A 22,606-nucleotide genomic window follows, 5' to 3' on the forward strand; every position below is an offset into this window, starting at 1 on the left:
TTCTGACTCTGCAAAGAAAGAGATGAGATGGCCAAAAAAAAAGGGGAAAAAAGGAAAAAAAAATAGAAGGGAACAAATAAAAGAGCAGACCGCTTAATTTCTCTCTTCTGTGTTTTAGCAAATGCTCAGATCAAGAGATAGAGAGAGGCTGTTAGCTATGTATTTATTCATGTTGATTCACTCATGTGCAGTTATTATTGTCCACACGGTCATCTGGTCTCAGAACTTTATGAATGGAACTAAGTCTTGTGAATCTTCTCTTAACTCCCTGAATTCTTTGCCACGCTGGAAGAAAAGTCTGCATAGTGTTACACAGATAATTAGCTAAAAATGCAAATGTTGATCAGCAGTTATGAGTTAGCTTCAAAAAGGTGAACAAATATTCTAGATTAGTCTAGAAAGACATATTTGAAGATATGTGATGAAGTACATGAATAGCAGCTTGATTAATCTGAAAGTTTTATGAACTTGAACTGCTTAGTGTCTTTTCTTCATATGCAGCTTTCACTTCTACCATTCTCTTTGAGTCTTGACTTCTTGATTAATATTATCAGTCGTTTCAAAAGCCATTATAAAATTATTTGTTTTGCTGGGCCACTGTCTAAGAAGAAAGCTTCATTCAAATCCTGTGGAGTGGAGCTAGGGACAGGTGGAGCTGCCTGCAGTCCTCCTGCCCCTGGTGAGACTGACATATTGTCGCTTCCCTCCCAGCGCCCGACGGAAGGTGTGCAGCAGTACTTGGAGCTCTGTCTCTTCTCTTCCCTGCCTCCTGTCCAGCTCCACCTTCTCATGTCCACACACATCTTCTTCCCCAGCACCATTCCTGGCTCCACACCACTGGCCATGTCTGTCTTGGTATACAGCATCTGTCAGTCCCAGGCTCTGAGTTGAAAGGGCTCTCCTTTTTCAGCCTGTAACAACTGCCTGTTTTACGTCTCAGCCTCCGTATCTTCTGGCCAGTTTTCACTCCAGTTTTATTTAGCAATCCTCTTTCTCTCTCCTCACCTAAATTCTTCTGATCTCAGCTAACTCTGGCAGAGGTATGGTCACACAAATACCCGAAAAAAGCACTGTTAGGCAGGATTCTTTTCTCCTTGCATTAATCACATCAAAAATTTAAGTACTTTAAACCCATGGAATTCTGAAAGCTGAAAAAAAGAATCTTTGAAAATGTGTAAGAGTTTTTAAAATCAAAAAATACACAGCTTTTTAGGTAACAGCCAAATTTTACATCTTCTCTTTCTATCAGTTGCTTGGTAATTTCATACAGCATTGCTTCTGCACGACAACAAGAGATAGAAGACTCAGATACCTTAGGGATCAGAAGTAGCCCAACAGTGACTGTCACAGTCAAGTGTGTGTGTGCAAAGAACAGCATCAGCATCCAGTCGGACTGAAGTCTTGAAGCAAGAATGAATCTGAAAAAAGAATTCGAGGCTGCAATTCACTGCCTTTTCTCCAGTGCATTAGATTTAACATTTTAAATACTCCTTAGAATTCTTTTGACTGAAAGTGCAAACACAACTGGTTTTGTTCTGTACTGCTTTCAGACAGACTAGAAATTATATCCACATGCTTTACTTATATACCACAATTTCAAAACAACTCAGCAAAAAAACCCCACCCAACCAACAACAAAACAAGCCAGAACAAAATACGAACATCAGACCTTAAAGGATATTGCTTATTTCATCATTCTCACTCTATTTAGTTGATTGTTTGGATGGTTTATATTGTCACAGCTTCTCTAGCCTGAACTGTGTTAGGGCAGTTTACATACCTTAAGGATCTGAACAGATGATATTAGGTTAAGTAAGCACACGTACTATGATAACTTGCAGTGCACTTCAGAAATTAAGTATGTCCATAGATTGCAGCTACAGAGTGTGGCTGATAAGCTATCAAAGAGAGAACTCAACTTAAATGCATTTTAGTGGGGAGCAGAGAAATGGTCTTGACTGCAGGACCACCCAGCTCAGTACTGCAGGGCCCAAGAGCCTTGTGATTTCTAGGAAATGAGTGTTTGAGCCTCCCAAATAAAGCAATTCCTTGCTGAGCTTTTAAAAACAGTGGTAGAATAAGCACCGCAGTTAAAGCTAGCTGGACCATGCCTGGCTTATCTGCTTTAGTGAGCTCCCAAAGATAGAAATGCTAAGAAGTGCAGTGGATGAATGGACGTACCACTGGCTTCTAATTTGCAGGTTTAAAAAATCATTCAGATAGAAATGACATTTGCAACTTATCCAAGTCCACAGATTGCAGATTTTGCAGAAGCTTTTGTTAACTGAAATAGTCTGGCATGAAACACTGGTTAGATGCCATAATAATACAGTTATCATTTCTTGTTCAATACTTTGTAAATAAAATGCTTAATGAAGACAATAAAATATTATAATTATTTCTTACAGTGATGTTATTGAGGTGTGCAGGGACAGGAGGAGACTCAGGCCTGAGGTTTAGCTAACTGATCACAATATGAGAAATACTGAAGATGACACGAGAAACTGCTGAATATAATAAATTACAGAGCAAAAAGTGAACAAAAGTTACAGACAATGGGATTTCACAGGTGGTTAATGGGGAATCACTTGAAAGAAGGTCGAATTCCACAGGTAATTGAAGGGAGCATTGGGGGCCTTCGGGGGAGTAAAACTTGCAATGTCAGTGGTACCGATGTAACCGTATCAGTAACAGCACATGAGGCTGTGATTACCTAGCTAACACCAAATCTGAGTACAGATGTAGCAAAACTGGGACCAATAGGAAAAAAGTAATGAGGGGTGGGGTTTTTATTTTGGAGAAGACAGGGACAGTGACAGAGAGTGGCTAAGGTAGATGAGCTAAGAACAAGCATGGAAGGAGACAGGGGGATAAAAGAGGTTAGTGACATGCAAGTAAGTTGTCACTGACTGACCCCTGTACCTGATCACTGCAATACTTCTTATCTTCTCATTAAATCACTAAAATAATTTAAGAATAATTACAATTGCTAATGACAGAAATCACAGAATGACATAGGCTGGAAGGGACCTTAGAGATCATCTAATCCAACGTCCCTGTCATGGGCAGTATTTGTTTTACTATCATTAAGTAAGGATGTACTTATATAACACAGATTTATACCTTGTTACTAAATGTTTATGTATTTAAAAATCTTGTACTTTACCCCTTGCCTCTTGTTTTTAATAAATTGCCAATTTTTGGGTAACATAGGTAGTCTATGATCATTCACAGTCTTCTGCCTCCCTACTTCTCAGTAATAATAACTGAAAACTACCAAAGCAAAACCATAGCTTCCTATTAGCAGCCTGTGTTAATGAAGAAGGTCTAAAGCATATATATCACTCAGCTCTTAAATGAAATACAGGTCCTGGTTGTTAAGTGGCTGAGTGAATATTTTTAGATAACGTTTAAACAGCACCTCTTTTCTATGGCTACAGTTATTTACAAAATGCCTGTATTTTACCTGCACTTTTTGTCTAATTTCTAAAATGACATTTTTAAACAGCTGCTCACTCCAGCACAAAACTTGAGGTTTTTCTAATAGCATTTATCTGCAGAAAAGGGGAGAACATCATTCTCTTAATGTCTGTGTGATCTCACTCTCTATGCTGTGCACGTGTGTATGTACAATTCATGAGCAAACTTCAGGCTGTACTCATTAGCACTTGGAAGAACCACATCTTGGAAGATCCAAGGTCTCAGTCCATGACTGCGTATAGGGCCCCAAACCCAAGGACAGCTATTAGACTGAGTTAAGGACTGTGTTTGTATTTGAAGGACCTGTGAATGTAGTGTGCTTGTGACAGAGTATATGCTTCACTAGTGAACATCATCAGCTGCAGAGGAGGAACAGGACGAGGCTGTACGCGTTGGACTTGTGCTGGTCCATGGGGGCAGCCACGTGTTGCCTGTGACTGCACCACAGGGGATGTGCTGAGCCTCGACAGCCCTGCAGATGGAAACAGCAGCAGCCACATCCATCAGACAGAGATGGGAGAATGCTCCCAGGTCCTGATACCCACTGGATTTGGTTAAGCCTTAGCTGCCCCAATCCTCCAATTCTCAAATTCTGTGAAGGCTTTTTGCTAGTTTTATGCATGAAACCTTGATGGATTAAGGTATCCACACCATACCCCCAAAAGCCAAAGAGCATTTGTAGTAGCCATTCAGACCTAGCAGAGATGGAGTTTCTATGTGAGTGAGATTTTTTCCATACAAATTTTGGTTTTCTCAGTAATACAAGAGAAAGAGCAATGCAGGATTTTAACACTATGCTTATCTGAGGATAAACATGAATCAAGGAAAACAAAATGCAAACAGTTCAAGTTTTTATTTACTGCTCACATCAATCTTTATACGAGCTTCAGAAGTTTTCAGACTGAATGGCTGTCTTGTAATAGTAGGTGTCCTTCAAGGCTCCAGTGCTTTCAAACTCATGACAATTCAGATATGTCATATAAATCTGAGTCTTACATTTCTGCTCTTTCAGTTACATTCAGAACTTGTCAGGGAAGACACAACCAAAAATCACAAAGTTAACAAAATGTGAACTTCAGAGAGACTGGATTAAGACTTGAGTATACAGAAATGGACATAATCTCAGGAGGGATCATGTACTTCCAGTGCATGCACCTGGGTTGGGGCAATCCTGAGCACAAATACAGGCTGGGTGATAAGTAGATTGAGAGCAGCCCTGCAGAGAAAGGCTTGGGGATACTGGTGGATGAAAAAACTGAATATGAGCCAGCAACCTGTACTTGCAGCCCAGAAAGAAAATTGCATCCTGGGCTGCATCAAAAGAAGTGTGGCCAGCAGGTCGAGGGAGGCGATTCTGCCCCTCAGTTCTCGTGAGACCCCACCTGGGGTACTGTGCTCAGCTCTGGGGCCCCCAGTGTAAGAAAGACATGGACCTGTTGGAGTGAGACCAGAGAAGGGCCATGAAAAGGAGCTGAAGCACCTCCCATGTGAGAGAGTTGAGGTTTGTTCAGCCTGGAGAAGAAAAGGCTTCAGGAAGACCTTATAGCAGCATTCCAGTACTTAAAGAGGTCCTACAGGAAAGCTGGGGAGTGACTCTTTATCAGGGAGTGTAGTGATAGGACAAGGGGTAAAGTTTCAAACAGTTTCAAACTGAAAATGAGGGTGGTGAGACACTGGAACAGAGAGGTGGTGGAAGCCCCATCCCTGGAAGTTTTCAAGGCCAGGCTGGATGGGGCTCTGGGCAGCCTGATCTAGTGGGGGATGTCCCTGCCCATGGCAGGGGGGCTGGAACTAGATGATCTTTGAGGTCCCTTCCAACCCTGACAATTCTATGATTCTATGAAAGAGGATGGATTAAAATTAGATCTAAGGAATAAATTCTTTACTGTGAGGATGGTGAGACACTGCAACAGGTTGCCCAGAGGAGCTATGAATGCCTCATTCCTGGAAGTGTTCAAGGCCAGGTTGGATGGGGTTTTGAGCAACGTGGTCTAGTGGAAAGTGTCCCTGCCAAAGGCAGGCAGTGTGGACCTAGATGATCTTTAAGGTCCTTTCCAATCCATTCTATGATTCTATATGATTCTATGATTTCTTCAACAAACCAGCATGTATCAGACAGAGGGCAAAGAATCAATGCAAAATGCACTTATTTTTTTTAAAGGAACAAAAAGGAAGAACAAAATCAGCAGACCTCAGGCTGAAGGAACAGGATCCTCAGCAGGACAAAATGAAAGACCTAATCCTTTTGTGTCTCCTTCATACGGCATGTATTCAAATGCCACATTTTCCCCTTTTCCCCTCTCTATAATCCAAGATTACTTTCATCCTGTTCTATTGTTATAAGAAACTTGCAGCCCACATAATAGCTCTCTTTATGCATTGAACTATATTTTCTAACATGGCCCAAAATCTGGTTTAGGAACATGAATTAACGGGGGAACAGTTTGACTAAGAAGCTGTTGTATTGGCTATAACCAACTCAGAAGTATTGTAACTCAATTTAATATCTAACAGGAATGAAAAGAAAAATGCTTCCAAAAGAAAAATGCTTCCATCAAATACAGATTGTAAACATTATTTTTGATTATGTTTGTGTTATGGAGTAAAGAAGAACACTTTGAGAGTATGTGGATTTTGAGATATGGGCTTAGGAGATGGCAAAGCAAACAAAAAGTTGCAAGCCTGAAAAAGTTTATAACAATGATAAGGGAAAAGAGTGCCCAGAAAGAATAGAGATGAAAGATTTGCTTTGCTGATGTTTATTCAGAAAAAAGTACACCTCATGGAAGCAAACATCAATGAGAGAGAGAGAATTGTGAGTTCCAAGACAGACCAAGGAACAGAGAAGAGTATTTGAAGACTGTCAGTGTAGATGAGGTCTGTCAGGAGGCAAAGAAATGCATGAGAATGCAAGAGAAGACATGAAAATGCCATAAGAAAAGTCTAAGAAAATCCTAAGAATCTCTTACATTATGAGATGAAATTCATGCTATCTTGCTATTTTGAATTTTCTGGGACCATTCCTTTTTTACAGGGAAAGATATATAGTAACTTTCATGTAGCACTGGCAAAGACCTTCATTTGTTTGTTATTATTCTAATAATTTATAAGTATGAAATGTAGAGCTCATTATAACCTTTATAAGAAACACATCCTTTATATTATTGTTACAGCATCATATGCACAATTTTTTTTATGTCAGCATATAGAACACTATGCTTCACACACAAACCAGTGCAATTACCTTCACAGAGAGCTGCACCTTGCCAATTTGTTACATACCAGGAAAAAGTTCATATAAACCAACATTCTTACCTGCCGTATTTCTAGGTATACAAAGCAGTGAGCAGCATGCAGATCACTGACGACAGAGAGTAGTTTAGCTATGTCTAATTTATCACATATACTGAACTTTGATCCAAGAACATATCAGCTAGCTACACTGAAAAAAACTCTAATTATATAATTACCAAGTTGATTGTATATATTCTTGAATCCTATGGGAACAGTTTTAAGTTTAGTAATCACCTAATTTGCAGAATTAAATATTTATGAGACCTTCCATTATGCATCCTATCCCATTAATCCATTTTAAGTTGCACCACATGAAACCTGACAGATAAATAGTTAATTACTAGATCTACAGATCACTTGCCTAATTGTATGGAATATAGCAGAGATAATGAGCTCATTGTGAACTGCAACAGCCATATAACGTGGCTCATGAAATGCTGATGGGACTGTCCGCACTGCATAGCAGAGATAAACACCCCACAAGAGGAATAAAAATTCAGCTGTGAGAAGAACAAAAAGAAATAATTTGCAATTAGTTTTAATAGGAAAAAGGAAGGAAATTCGAAGTATCTTCTGCATGTGTGAGTCTCTGTGCAAAGACAGCATACACTCATACATGTATATACGTACACACATAGGTATTCAGACTCTTTCAGATATTGTCACTGCACACGATACATTTTTTCAATTTATACACTTTTTTTTTTCCAGATCAGGAACCCTTGCATTCATGGTATTTCAGTTTTTCAGTTGACAAACTTTCATACAATGCTTAATAATGTCTTGCTTGTTTTTCAAATTGGTAATAGAGAAGTTTCACATCACTCAAAATAACAAGTATTTTCATTCATAGCTCTGGTTCTTGTTGTAGAGGCAGATACCAGCACGACTACTAGACTACATGCTTTTTAAGACAATAGTTTCATTTCAAAGGTTTATAACTCAGATATAGCAACACAGTGTGAGTTAAAAAACTCCTCTGTTCATGATAGTTAATACTACTGGTGCCCATAATATGATGAGTCATTTTGGAGGGCCTAATGTAATCTTAACAAATTATGTGTTTCTCTCCATTAGGAGAAAAATGAGTTAGGAATAAAGGAGGAGTAAAGGGTCAGGATCAAGTTCAACTATCCTGGTAGAGCTAACTTATCTGCACCCAGCAGTACTCTGACTTCAGTTTCCAGTAGACAGGCTGCTGTGACATCATTTTGCTTTTGATACAAATTAAATCATTTCATATCCACCTTGAAAAAACTATCTTTCTAGAAAGAAAAAACAACAAACAACAACCAAAAAACCACAGCTTTGCCACATAGCTATGAGTAGAACTGGTGCGTGTGCCTCTTGCCTTGCAGTCTGGGTTGACAATGCCTGGACGTGGTTGAGCCTTCCTAGCAACATGCAATTCCACAATGGATCCCAGCAATGCTGGCACTGCTCCAGACCAGCTTCAGAAATGGAGTGTGACCCTGTTGTTATTCATACACTGCTTTTGCCTTGCTGTATTTTTGCGATACAAAATTAGTTCTTTTTCACACTTGTTTTTGCCAATATATGTTATTATACCATAACCGGAACTGGTGATCAGTGACATCACCCCATGGTAGTGATCAGCAAATTATTACTGGTCTTGTCTGGATATCGACACAAATGCTTGTGAACCCTGTCATTAGCTACAGATTGAAATACAACATCTGCGCTGGATATCTCATGAGAACAGGTCCTCTGCTTCCTCCACTTTTAATAATCCATAACTGTTGTAAATTATCTATATTATACAGTTATAGCATTTCAAAACTTCTAATTTTGCTATGAATCTCAGCTAAAATTGGTTAAGAGGAAAGTCTGGATAAAATGAAAATCAATTCAGTTACATACATCGCTCCGTGCTCCGGTAAGAGTTCAGCTTGAACTCTGAACAACACTTTGCATGTTTCTTACTTTTATAAAAAATAGATGTCCTAGCTTTAAGATCATCATTTTTACTAGAACATATCCTACATAAGCCCAACATTTTTACCAGTTACATAAAACCAAACACCTGAAAACACATAATCCACACATGCTGCTATTTTTGTGTTCTTCCTCATCCAAATTCCAACAAAAATAACCTTTTTGACTTTAATAGTTTGAGTGTCAGTAAGAAAAAAACAAGGTATGAAACTTCTGAGACTGTGTATCAGCCTGGTTTTGAGCTCTACTAAAGCACATTCACAGGTATCTTTCCCACACACTCTCACTGCTTGGACAAACTGACTGCTACTTCCATTTCATTCCTAGATAATTAAGTATGCTTCCAGTGAAGTCTCTTACTCTGGTTTCTTAAAAACACCTACAGAGGAACGTCCTGCCAAGCCATCTTGCTCCTGAAGTCTTCTCTGAGCAAGTGTAATACAAATTTTCTTTCGATGAAATAAGATTAAAGGCTTCTTAACTAATGTTAGCAGTTTTGGTTTTCCTCTTTAAGTATTCTTGCCTTGCATATGCAGAATCATGGCACTGAAATGTATTGCTCTTCAAAGCACTGAAATTTAATGCTTTAATTTATTGCTTTAATTTTATTATTTTATTTTATTAATACGGTTCTGCAGGTATTCCTCAGAACATGCCAGAAAGCCTATTTTCTCTCATTTTGCCTTTCATTGAAAGTTCCCCCAGAGTTAAAAACCAACCCAGCAAAGCTGAACAGATGAACTAATTATGAAATAACAGGCATGCTCCACAAAACTACCTGTCATCCATTCTTCTTTCTCTTCCTCAACTGAAACGAGAAGTGTCCCAAGTCTCTTACTGATTGAAAAGATCAGTTACAAGTGCTAACAGAGGCTGAGAGTTTGAAAAAGTTTGGCTTTAAAGGGTTGAAAATATATGTTTGAAACTCCATATGCTGATGTTATTCCTAGTTAAATTAAAGACTGCGGGGCAGATTTTGGTTATTTTTTTAAAAAAAATCTGCTGTAAGTTTGAAGATTTACAAGAATTATTTTTTTATATCCAGATTTGTATACAAGTATCTCAGAGAACAAATGAAAGTGAAAAGGCCACAGCTCCAAAATAAAAAACAATTTTAATGTGCTGGCGTAACTAGGAATGTAGGTAGCATTTGATGTCCATAGTTGATTAATTATGAAAATTTCACAGTTTTCAGTTTCACAATCATAGTTACAAGGAGTTCCTAAGACAAGAAAAGGAGATTTCAATATATCCATATATGGGGGCATAACAGTATTTTGCACCATTTAATGCACTTTTATAAAGCTTTACATTTAGAGCTGAGCTGGCATTCGTGTCTGCACATAATAATTAGTGTGACATCTAGCACACAACACAAATAGGGAATAGCTTTTAAAACACAAGGTAGAATAACAGAGCTCCTTACTTGCTGAGCTCAATGTTTCAATAAATTCATTAGCAGTAACAAACAAAACAGACTGACAGAAAATGAATTTATTATCTAAACCACTAATTACACAGCTTAAATGTACGATGTAGAAGCTGTGCTTGAAGGAGAAAATCAAGTTCGTATTATTACCTGCAGACTATTAGTGTAATTTTTAACAAAAATCTAAAGGCGTAGAATTTTGTTGTATGACCTTTTTGGTTTCTCAACATAAACCAAGGTGACATGCCAAGGTATTTATTACACCAATGGAAAACACAGCTATAACTGACTGCACACAGAAAATGGAGCACATCTGGCCACCGTGCTGCAAGGCTCTAATGTACCACTCATCTCTGGGGTCTTATTAGTTCAGTCTATGGCACGCTTGCAACTGTTCTGCGCCAAGTACCTTTAATGATTAAAATCTGTGAGATGTGACAGGAAACTTCTATTTGACCTTCTGAATAATTTTCCACTAGAAACCTGGTGTAGAAGAGTGACTTCCTGATCACTGAACGACTGTCTTAGCATACTGCAAACCTGCCAAGACCAAACTCACAGCACACAACCTTGTTCATTTAAGTATAATTTATCATAAGGCTTATGAATTGCCTCAACTTACTTATTAAGCACAAGAACATGAAACACCTTCTTTCCCTCTTCTGAAAAATGATGGAAATTCCTAGAAGAGCAAGCTGTCAACAGTGCTCTGGACAGAAAATGTGAAGTCTTAAAAATCAACATAAAAGAGCTCTGAAGCAGCCTCTCTGTAACAACTCAAACCAACCATTTGGATTTCAAGTGCAGATCTCTGATAGAGAAAAGAGTAAGAAAAGGAACAATTGCTTTAAGGGCATAAATGGATGGAGATACGAATGGAAGGCAAGAGATGTAAAAATATGGCCATATGTACAAAAGAATTAATCTTTAAATACCTCTCTTGCTAGTCATTACGTATTTCTTAGTCATACAGGACTTTATCCGGTCTTTGGACTATATAATCAACCTGTTTAGTCTTATTCTTTGGTGTTAAAATCCCTTCATTGCTCCTTTTGTTAGCAATGCCCGTTATGTTTTCAGAAAATGAAGCATTTTGGAACACTTAGCTTGGTCATACCATACACTGGACCAGACTGATGCCCAATGCCAGCAACTGGTTATAACTAAGAGTGTGCCACGTCTGCTCACCTGGGATTTGTTCAGGCCATTGTTCATATTCTGCATCTTCTGGTAATGAAGGAAAATTATATATGTTCACAGTATGTGATACCTATCTGCTCTATAGCAAAGAACAGACTCAGGGTTGGTATTATTGATTATATCAAACCTCCTCTGAAGATCTGGGTTACTATATTTACTAGGTTTTGTTAAACATGCAATTGTCTCTGCTACAAATTATTCTTTCACATTTAAAGCCAATACAAGGCAAAGCCATGTCCAGAGACAGCCTTTGTAACATTTTCTTTCAGTGTCCATGAGCTGAATTGTGTCATGCCTGTCCAGCCCCCAGCACAAGTAAATTCCCACCTTAATCCTCTCTCATTGCCTGCTCTGCAGATGTCTGTACTTTGCCTGACTGCACTGTACTGTGGAACAACAGTTGATGAACTGAAAGCAGTGATTCAAGTCCCTTTCCTCTCTTTCAAGATCTGGAGAAGTCACTGAGAGCCTCCTTACACTTGAGTAGGTACAGGAAGAGAACACCCACAGATGACAAATGGAGTGAAGGCAGTAAGGGCATGACTTCGGGAGAGTTAAGAAAAAATAGAGCAAAGATCATACAAGGAAACATGAAAAATTGAGAAATATGAAGCTGGATATTTGAACATGGCTTACACACCAGCTCTTAGAAAAGCACTTTATCCTTACTTCTCCAGCTTTGCTGTCTCTAAGACTGGGACAGCATTAAAATAAAAATGCCACATATGCAGCCTTAACTTGCTCTTTTGCACATATACTCTTCTGTTAGCTCTGTTATTTCTCCTACTATTTGGGTGCCAACCTAGACAATTTTTGCTGCAGTTTGCAGCAGAACTAAGCACACAGGGCTGTATTTCTAGCCAGTGAGACCATACATAACATGTTATACACACATTTGACTAAACTCTGTAACTGAGCCAAAGGCGTTACAAAACGGGCACCCAGATTAAACAGACCATATAATTCTAATCTTATTGTGCCTTAGCTGTGGCTGTGTAAAATGGGGATAATGCCACCCTGTCACTGTAAGACGACAGTGGAAATAAATTTACCCATATTTGTGAAGAGCTTAAATCCTAAGCTGCGAGTTTCCTTCCTGTCATGGTCAGGAAAGGAAAGCAAGTTACTCCAGACTCTCCTGGTTGCTTCTCCTATCCTGCCTGAAATGCCTTTCTCTTGTGCTTCTTCAAGTCAGCCTCTCAGTGGAGATGGCTGTGGGATAGAACTGCTGAAAGGAGCTCTTTGGAGCCAGAATACCCATCCCTGTGCTTGCTTGCACTCTGTTGTCCAAAATCTACTTGTAAAAAGATGACACTTCTGAAGGATTAAAGCCCATTTCATGACTCTGTATGATGTCCTATGTCTGAAGACACTCATTTGCTTAAAAAGCACCATTGTAGGTCTAGAGCAGGCCACTGCTCTCCAGAAATGGTGACATGCTCTGCATCCTTCCCTTACACTAATAACAGAAAGCCCATTACAGCTGTGACTTCGTCTAAGTTTATTTGGCATTCTCAACTTTGCACTGTTGACGAAACAGTACTGTACCAACAGTTGCACCATTTTTACCTCAGGTTTTGCACACAAATGACTGATTACCACTGATAACAACACATCTACTTCTCCATCACTCTTCATTTTATCAGACTAATATCTACATTTTAAATCCCCTTTGCTGAAATGAAATGAGCTACGGATCTGGAAGCGTGGCTCTTCCATCCGTTCACTCACCCAGGGTGCCAGCTGGAGCTGAGCACGCACCATTTTAAAACAGGAAAAAAATGGTGTCCTTGATTGCTCCCATGTTGCCAGCCAGCACAGTCTCTTTCTGCCTCACTGTGTCCAATCTCCCACCTAGAGAGTTGCACCATGTCAGAGAAGTTTTTTTCTTTAACTGAAAGGATTTGAAATACATTCAATGAACTGTGATTACATGTATAAGCCTTCAGAGTTGAGTTATTTCTAGCAAATTATAAATTACCAGAGGTTTATCTGTCTCTCTCACTGTATCTCAGCATCATTTTAATTAGCTAGGCACAGCAATACAGAGACCTAAATGCGGAGAAAGAATTAATAGTGTCAAATCCTGACTTTTTTTTTCCTACCAGAACTTCCATGGCCTCTGGCTGTGCAAGGCTGAGAAAGAAGAGTAGGGGTCTATGAGCTGGTGAGGGGGTCAGCACACTCTGACTCCCATACAGCCACAAAACTGCCTTGCAGGTCCACTTGAAGTAACACAAGGGACACGCTGACCCACAGTCTGAAGGCCCCATGGCTTGCGAGTGACCTAGAGATGGCTTTTGCTATCAGTGGAGACATATCCAATGACTTGAGTGTGAGCAACATGCCTAGAAGTCTCACTGCACAAAACCTGAGTCAATGTTCAAGTTTACAAGCTTTAGGAACTCCCCTTATTTCTGCACTTCTCTTAGCCCTTATATGCATGAATCAGAATGATCTACCACGAGCAGCTGAAAGCAAGCTGAGTGTGGGACCTCTTCTTTCACATCTTAGAGAGGATGCAAAAAAAAGGCAATAGTATCCAAAGCACTTGAATAGCTAGGAAGATGTGAAGCAGTATAAAAAGTGGATTCCAAAAGGATGGTGCAAAGAGAAAAGGAAGTCAGAGCATCTTCCAGTCTCTCCCAAAGCCATCTCCTCCCACAGGTGGCTTGCAGAAGTATTTGAATATGGCATTTACCAATACATAAACATGTGGCTAAGGCAACTCAAATATGGTTTTCTTAGCAGAAATACTTTGCAGATAGTGCCTAAATAAAGGCTACAGGATTTCACCTGTCATGTAACAGACATCATGAAAAAGCAACATTACTGCACAGGGTAATGCAACTCAAACTCTTCAACCCAGGGATTCCAGCCCCACTCATTATCTTCATTACTCTTTTCCAGATCTACCATACCTTTTCCAGATCTACCATATCCTAGAGATGAGGGCCATGAAGTTCACACAGTGTTGGTGATGTGGACTTCTAAAGAGGTGTATGCTATGGCAGGAGGAGTCGGTTACAAGGAGGAAAGGGAGCTAAAGGCTCCTTCACAAAATAGGATTCTCTCCCAATTTCTGCTGCAAACATTTTATACAGCCCTGGTCTTATAACTAAGAGTAAGCTTTCCACAACTTAACACTGTTTTTTCATGAGTCAATTTCTGAGTATCTAATGTGAGAGCTGAAGCCAGAGCCTCACCAGTGCTAAATTCTAACAAGTTGTGCTTTCCACGCAGAGAAGGCTACAAACAGTACTCTGAAAAATCAGTCCCTAGATGTCTCAAGATAGACACTCAAAATGGATAGCTAATTCTGACAATTCTGGCTTTAATCATTGTACATCGATACTAAAGAGAACATGGTTTAAAAATGCCCATTTGGAAATAAACAGTTCTTTATCCATTGCATGCTCTGAACAACACACCCGAAATATGGCATAGGGCCACATCAAATGGAGATAACAAAAAGATATAATAATCACTCATTCACTGAATGCAGCAGAGGGCCTGTACAAAATTTAATAAAGGGCCTCATAAGGCTGTATTACAATGCCCTGGCTCAAAACTGTACAAGGAGTCTTAATGCCCAATTTGTCAAGAGCCTGTCCTGGCAACTCATGCTCTCTTTAGATGCGAAGATTATACACGTTAAATATCAACAAATGAACAGCGGGAGGAAATTCTTTTGGGAACAGTCCGAAATACTCGCTTTGCTCCTTCTCCTGGCTGAGGGCATGCAGTAATCACAATGCAGCCTCATGTGTGAAACCCTCTTGATGCCCAAGGCCCAAAGCATGACCCATCGATTAGCGGGCTATGGCAACAGCTCAGGCCAGCTGCGCGGGAGCAGCCCAGCTCCTGCCAGCCAGGAATCAAACAGGTGCCGGGGAAAAATACCTCTCCCTTCACTTAGTTAATACCTATCATTTGTTTCTGGTTTAAATAAAACATTGAAAACCACACACAGAATGCATAAGGACATTTTTAAAAACTACAGGTCAAATCTTATCCATACTGGGTGAACCCTGGCCCTGCTGAAGTCAGGAACATCCACCTGCCAAGATCTCATCTCTGCTTTTTATTTGTGTCTGTGCATGTATGTTTATCCCTCTCCCTGCCTTTCTCTCCTGCCTGGGGCTTTGTTCATTAAACATTATTTTGCTTTTTTTCCACAGTTTCTGGGAAGTTCTTTTAAATCATGTGCTGATATCTGTTTCACTTACAGGATTTTTCCCCCAGGATATTCTTTTAAATCATGTGCTGACATCTGTTTCACTCATCTGTTTTTCCCTCAGGATAGAGAATAATAGTTTGATTTGTGACACCACGAGCCCTCTGGTACCAAAAGTTTATCACTTGTTTTTGTTTTCTAACTTGGAATCTGGCTGTGACAGGTAGAAGTATAAAATGCATTCGGGCCATAAGGAAAAGGCTTTGTGGGTGAGAATTTTCAAGCCCTCAGGACTTTCTCTAAAGTCTCAGATTGTCAGTCATGCCATGGTTTGTCAATGAGACAGATGTCCCAACCTTGAAAGTGAGGGAGAAGGTGAATTGAGTCAGTTTGCAGAGGTAAAAGCCATCCAGCTGGCCTTAGATATTGCTGAACAAGAGAAGTGGCCAGTGCTCTATCTCTGTACTGATTCATGGATGGTGGCAATTGGTTTTTGGGGCTGGTTAAAGAAGTGGAAGCAAAATAACTGGCAGTGCAGAGGTAAACCGATTTGGGCTGCTGCACTGTGGTGAGACATTACTGCCTGGCTAGAGAAATAGTTGTGAAGGTACATTAGGCCGATGCCCACATGCCCAAAAGTCGTGCCGCTGAGGATCATCGACACAAGGAGCAAGTGGATCAGGCTGCTACACTGTTCCAAATGGACTTAGACTAGGAACACAAAGGTGAATAATTTTTAGCTCAGTGGGCCCATGATACTTCAGGACATCAAGGAAGAGATGGAACATATAGATGGGCTTGTAACCAAGGGGTGGATGCTATTGCACAGATTATCCACGATTGTGAAATATGTGCCGAAATCAAGCAAGCTAAGTGATTTGTGGTATGGGGAATGATGGTTAAAATATAGGCATGGGGAGGCCTGCTGGATTGATTACATCACACTTCCTCAAACTCTCCAGGGTAAACATTATGTGCTCACTATGGTGGAAGCAACCCAGATGGCTGGAAACATCGTGCCTCATGCCACTGCCCAAAACACTATCTTGGGCCTTGAAAAGCAGATCTTGTGGCGACACGGCACTCCAGAAAGAATTGAATCAGATAATGGGACTCATTTCAAAAATAATCTTATAGACAACTGGGCCAAAGAACATGGTATTGAGTAGTTATATCATATCCCATATCATGCACCAGCCTCTGGGAAAACTGAATGATACATGGACTGTTAAAAACCATTCTAAAAGCAATGGGAGGCAGAAATTTTAAAAACTGAGACAAGCATTTAGCACACGCCACCTGGTTACTTAGCACCAGAGGATCCACCAGCTGTGCCGGTCCTGCTCATTCAGATCCTTTACATACAGCAGAAGGAGATAAAGTTCCTGTGGTGTATGAAAGGAATTTGTTGGGAAAATCTGTGTGGGTATTTCCTGCTTCAGGCAAAGGCAAACCCATTTGTGGCACTGCTTTTGCTTTAGGACCTCAAACTACTTGGTGGGTGATGATGAAAGATGGCAAAGTCCAATGCGTACCTCAAGGGAATTTAACGCTCTGTGAGAATACTCATTTTAAAACTGCATGATATTGTTACATAATTCTAACAGTATTCAGTAAGAGCTAGCCTCATCGAGTGACATCTAGTAACTTCCTTGAAGTGAACCTACAACCCATGGACATGAACTGTAAGAATCTCAAACCAAGTTTCCTGCCCTGAGAGACTGCTATGATAGATGGAACCCACAATTCTGAACTCAGTGAACTTACTGAACTTTTAGAGAAAAGTAGATCATAAGCTCGTGATCAGTATGATGTAAATAGTATGGAATAAGGGGTGGAATGTTCCAGTTTGAGCTAAATGGAACCAGTTCTGTTCAATGATTTTTCCTTCAGTTCTGTCTCTTCTAAAAGGCTGCACGTTCTGAAGTCAGCAGCATGTTTGTGCAGACAGTGTGGGCTACTGGCAGTGGTAACACCTGATGGTTACAGTTACTGCCTGGCACTGGTATGCAGACAGGCTCTTGCTGATACTTATTCCTGTCCTGACCAAGGCCACTGCTGGCTCTTGTGTGCCACGCTGGGGGTGACGGGTTGTAAGAGGGGTCACAAGGAAGCAAAAGGTTGCATCTCTGGGGAGTAATAGACAGGACAGGTGAGCAACAAGAGTATTCCACTCCATATACATCATACACAGTATAAAACTGAGGGATCACGAGAGTTTAGCTCTTTTGCCTCTTTTCTTCAATGGCTGGCATCCAAAGAGGACTTTGTCCTATCTTCTGCCTTTGATCCTGACCCTGAGTTTCTGAATCCAGCTTCCGTATCCAGCTCCCCTCTGTCTCTGAGCCTGGGACTTTCATGGTGTTGCCTGCTCTGCAGCATCAGCGGTGATTGCTACCGGAGGGGGGAGAGTCAAGTTCGATATCAGATCTACATATGTTTGTATATAGTTCTTTATTTTTATTCCCTTGTTAGTTCTTTTATTATTGTTTTGTTAAAGCTGTTTTAGTTTTCTTTCCTAATCCATAAGTCGCTCTGCCTCATTCCCTTTTCATTTCCATTTAGGGGCAGAGATGCGGTTAGAAAGCGTCTGTCAGTGTTTAGTGGCTGGCCCAGCTCTAACCCTTGACAAAGGCAAGCAACAAATAAGCTACGCACAAGCATCCAACCTCAAGGAAAATACATACTAATTCACCTATCACAGAGTAGAGAGACAATGCTAGACACCTTTGTGTCTAAGTCCCTGCTTCTCTTGCAGAGAGCATCCTGTTAAACATAATGGAAATGTAAATAGAAAACATTCACTGCAATAAAAGCCTCCAGGGATGGACCCTAAGTAGGATGATTAGTATGGAAAATGTTTCATAAATCCTAACTCTAGTAATCTCTGGTAGCATGAAGGATTCATCCCCTTACGACTTTCTAACAGAGCCTTGTTAATTCTCGCTTCACTAATCTGCAATCTTGAAACCTCCCTCTCTGCATTTCAGTAAAGAGTTGACAGACAAATGAAACAGGGAGGTATTCCAGCAAGGGCTACAGGTGACAGAATATATTACAAAATATTCACTAGTTTTATATAAAATACTGTGCATGACTAATTATAATGAAATAACAAGCCTTTCATAAATTACGATCCAGCATTTTTATTTTAGCGTTTTAAATCCAATATCATAATCTATGCATTAATTTATCACAGTGAATCTTTTGCAAGGCTGTTCCCAGTCAATTAAAGGAATAAAAGTGGTTCTGCATTATGGGTATTTCTCTTGAGATATCTCTGAGATGAAGTATCTTATCTAGTTCCTACAGGCTCTAAGCTTTTCAGACTGCAATTAGCAATAAAAATCTTGAAGTGTATGTAAAGACACACACATATATAAAAAATATATATACACACATGTTAGCGTAGACTTGTAGGTGTACATCTCCTGGTACCACTAATGTGGCTGCATAGTTTACTGAAGACTTGCACAAACATAATTCTGCTTATAAGGTGTTCTGGGAAGAAGGCAAAATGATAGAACATAAGAAATTCTGCCCAGTTTTGTTCAGGTTCGAGATCTAACTTTGCCTCTACTGCCCTTGAGTGTATTTTGAAAAACATTAAAAAACCCTCTAGATCTAAATATACCTTTGAAAATGATCCTTGGTTTTGCCAGCACTAAGCAAACAGCAACTTATACAATTTCTTACCAAAAAGGGACCTTTGATCATTATTAGGTATTAAGATCTGAATTGTTAATTCATAAACTACCATAGCTCTAAAATCCAAAGAATAAAAACGTTTGTCATTATGCAACAACTACCACCATCAAAGTTTTAACAACACTACACTGTATTACTGTCTGTGAAATGCAGTAAAATTTTGATGCAAAAGGGGTTAGTGTAGATGACATCATCAGGTCTTCCATATTTAATTCTTTTTTTATTAACTATGCAACATCTCTGGTGGTAGTACTACTCAATTACTGCAGAGTAGAGTTAAATTTTATTAGTATACTCCACCAAAAGGGCCCAAATCGAGATGCATTTCAAAATATCCTCCTTCATAATCCTCTTTGCGTGGTTTATCAGTGAGCATATTATTGACGCACGGGGTACCCGTGTGCCTGACTGCCTCTGAGAGCTTCCATGAAGGAGGGAAGAGCAGAGCACAGGGACACTTTAGAGCCATGTAAAGTCCCTGGTGAAGTTGGCAGCAGTGTTTTGCCCTTTAAAACCGCCATACACTACCACCCACGGGCTTTCTATATGTTACTCAGAGAGAACACTCCTCCTACCCCCAGGTTGCTCCATGGCCCTCATCTGCACTCTCATGTGGAGGAGCCACCATTACCTCTCTCTAATCCCCATCTGCAGAGCTCTGTCAGTGGGCTGCCCATGGCAGAAGCAGCAAAAGGGCAGAAAGGCAAGAATTTATTTCAGATTTCAAAGCACTGATGTACTTGAGATAGTGGGCGGCACATCTGGGCTGTACTAGAAACAAGGGCTCTAGGTGCAGAAGCACCAAAGCTGTCTGGTTATCAGGAGGAAGCACACTGAACCCTGGCATGGGGAATCCACTGTTGGTTACAAAATTAACGAAACAAGAATGAGTCACTCTTCTCCTTGATATGAGTTCTGCAGGGTGTTCTTTTTTAGTTCCTGACTATTCCAAGCGCTGAGAGCATATCTAACAAATACATTCAGTTGGGACATTTCATGTATATTTCCTATTCCTATTACTTTGATACTAATTTCTGTAAGGTTAAGAATGGGTGGTCTGGCAAGTTCTTTGCCTCCTCACACAGGAGAGCTCTGCCCAGTCCTGAGGTGCAGAAGCAAAAATCCCTCATGAATCTAGTCACAATTCCTCACTCTAATAGTGTAGAAGATCTATATACCTTCTGCTTTCGAACATGAAATTTCTTGAGCACCCATCACTTTGGTTACTACAATCCAAGTTACAAACCTTTGAAAGTCATAGAAGTCTCAGTACATTTTAATTATGTTTTACTTCTCAGCCCATTTAAAAACAAATATGCCAATATTTTATTTTCCTAGCAGCTTTTCATATGACATCAGGCAGCCTGATAAAACTTTAAGATACTCTAGAAGAAGAAAAATGAAAGAAATAAAGCAACTAAGCTTTATTTTATAAATTAAAGATAAACTAGAAAATGAACGTACCAACAGCCATCATGTAATCCCAACGGTCTATGAGGCACATATTGAAGATCAGGTGGTCAGATGTTTGCCCTTGGCCAATGAGTGGAATGTTTCTCTCCAAATTTTGGGTTATTGCAGAAGTCCAGCCAACAAGAAACCAAAAGACTATCAGGAGAATAACAGCCAGCATCCTCATCACTCGCCCACCTGTCATGTATGGAATACGCTGAGCAGTTCGGGACAGGAATACCTGCAAAACCCTGAAAAATTCAGACAGTATGGAATTAAGAAGAGCACTAGCAGTGTTGTAGGAATCAGATTTTCATTTTATTTCACTATCAGATTATTAAAAAAAATTATCAACATTCTTTCCTCTGAGTATGTACAAGAGTGAAATTTGAAACGTTATTACTTTCATATCCATCGTATTTAAACGGAACTGATTGCTGCCCAGAGTGTGCTACACAGCAATAATAGAAAATATTAGCTATGCTTATGTTAGAGACAGGCATTCACATGTTTTGTTGTCAAGCTGTTTTGTACCTTCCAATTCCCAGTGGAAGAATTCTGTCTTTGGAACAGGGAAGGTCATTTCCATAAAACAGCAACCACGTGTGTGAGATTTCATTTTGTTTTGATGCTGCACGTCTGCTCATCCTTAATCATTCTACTTCCAGAGGGAAAAAAAAAAAAAAGCACTTCTTGGATACTTTTGCCATTGACTTTGATGCTTCTGAGACAATAACCTACTCCTCAGAAATAACTGTAGAAGGCACTATTTTAATTAAGTCGTTTGTGATTTTTTTAGCAGTAACAACATGTTTTTCAAACTGAGACAGAACCATCACAAGAAAAGCCACATCCTATGTCAGAGACATATACCAGTTAACAGCTGCTGAATTTGTAACACTCATTTTAAAAATATTTGCAAATACTATTAGGATATGTTTTCCCTCATCAAGCATTCAGGGAAATACCACCTGCATCTCCTACCCATCACCACCAGTTAAAGCAGAAAAAAAGTCCTGCTGGGAACATGACGGCAACAAAAATTTTAGGAAATCACCTTGGGAAGAGTGAGTAGTTTGACTCTTGACATAGCACAGAATATGCCTTTGTGTTGCCTGCAGCATGGGATCTGCCAGAAGCATCTAAATTTCTCCTAATGTTTTCCTATGAGAAAAGGAGACTGCAGGGGCTGACATTGCAGTGCTCCTGCCTTGACCCTGCCAAGCTACCAAGGCTAGGCAGCGAGGAAAGGCTATCACAGATGTTTTCAGGTATCCAAACCTTTAAAAGCGGATGGGTTGAAGTTTAAAGGCTATTTTAGAGATTAGAGTGAGGAGTCTTTGAAAGTGGTGAGCTGTTTCAGTGGTTTTGTCCTCAAAACCACAGTCGTTCCTGATTCCCAAACATGAACATGTTCAATGAATACTCTTGATATCCACGAAGGGAAAAATTATTACTGAGGTTTAGTGAACTTGATTTTTTTCAGAAAGTTGAGTTTTTAAATGTCCTTGACAGCTGTCAAGTTTTTTCAGTGTCCCAAGCACCAAGCCAACTCCCAAGCTCTTCCATGGCCAGAACCGCCTATCCAGAAAAAAGAAGAATCACACTCCAGATTAATATTTATGCTTGTATTTGTCTAAGAGAAGGCAGAGGCAACTGGTGTTGCCTCTCAAACAAATAATAGAGCAGTGTCACTTAAGGCAGAAGCGCAGAAGCTTTTCCACATCCATAAAATGAATCATCATTTGACTACAAACACAGCCTTCACAGTGTGCATTAGGTGAAGTCAGAGATCTGAATATGTTCAACATTATTCATCTGTTTCCCTTCCAACAGCTCCTCTGCAGGGAGTCACAGTTCTTGATCTTTCCATGTTTGATAGATGTTCTGCTCTCCTTTTGCAGATGCTA

The 22,606-nt window shown here is 39.9% G+C and overlaps 1 protein-coding gene across 1 annotated transcript in view; it reads right to left on the reverse strand.

The window, feature by feature from the left end:
* Window positions 1-20,947, reverse strand: part of GPR158 (G protein-coupled receptor 158) — a gene marked incomplete at its 5' end in the record, with an annotated part of 24,651 nt that extends 3,704 nt beyond the window's left edge. Inside the window, 3 exons of the mRNA XM_009867015.1 lie at window positions 1,313-1,418; window positions 7,136-7,274; window positions 20,709-20,947. Of these exons, the coding sequence (XP_009865317.1) occupies window positions 1,313-1,418; window positions 7,136-7,274; window positions 20,709-20,947 (484 nt within the window). The remainder of the gene's footprint in view (window positions 1-1,312; window positions 1,419-7,135; window positions 7,275-20,708) is intronic.
* Window positions 20,948-22,606: the final 1,659 nt, after the last annotated feature.

Source organism: Apaloderma vittatum, unplaced genomic scaffold (genome assembly GCF_000703405.1).
Source record: "Apaloderma vittatum isolate BGI_N311 unplaced genomic scaffold, ASM70340v1 scaffold6843, whole genome shotgun sequence".
Classification (NCBI taxonomy): domain Eukaryota; kingdom Metazoa; phylum Chordata; class Aves; order Trogoniformes; family Trogonidae; genus Apaloderma; species Apaloderma vittatum.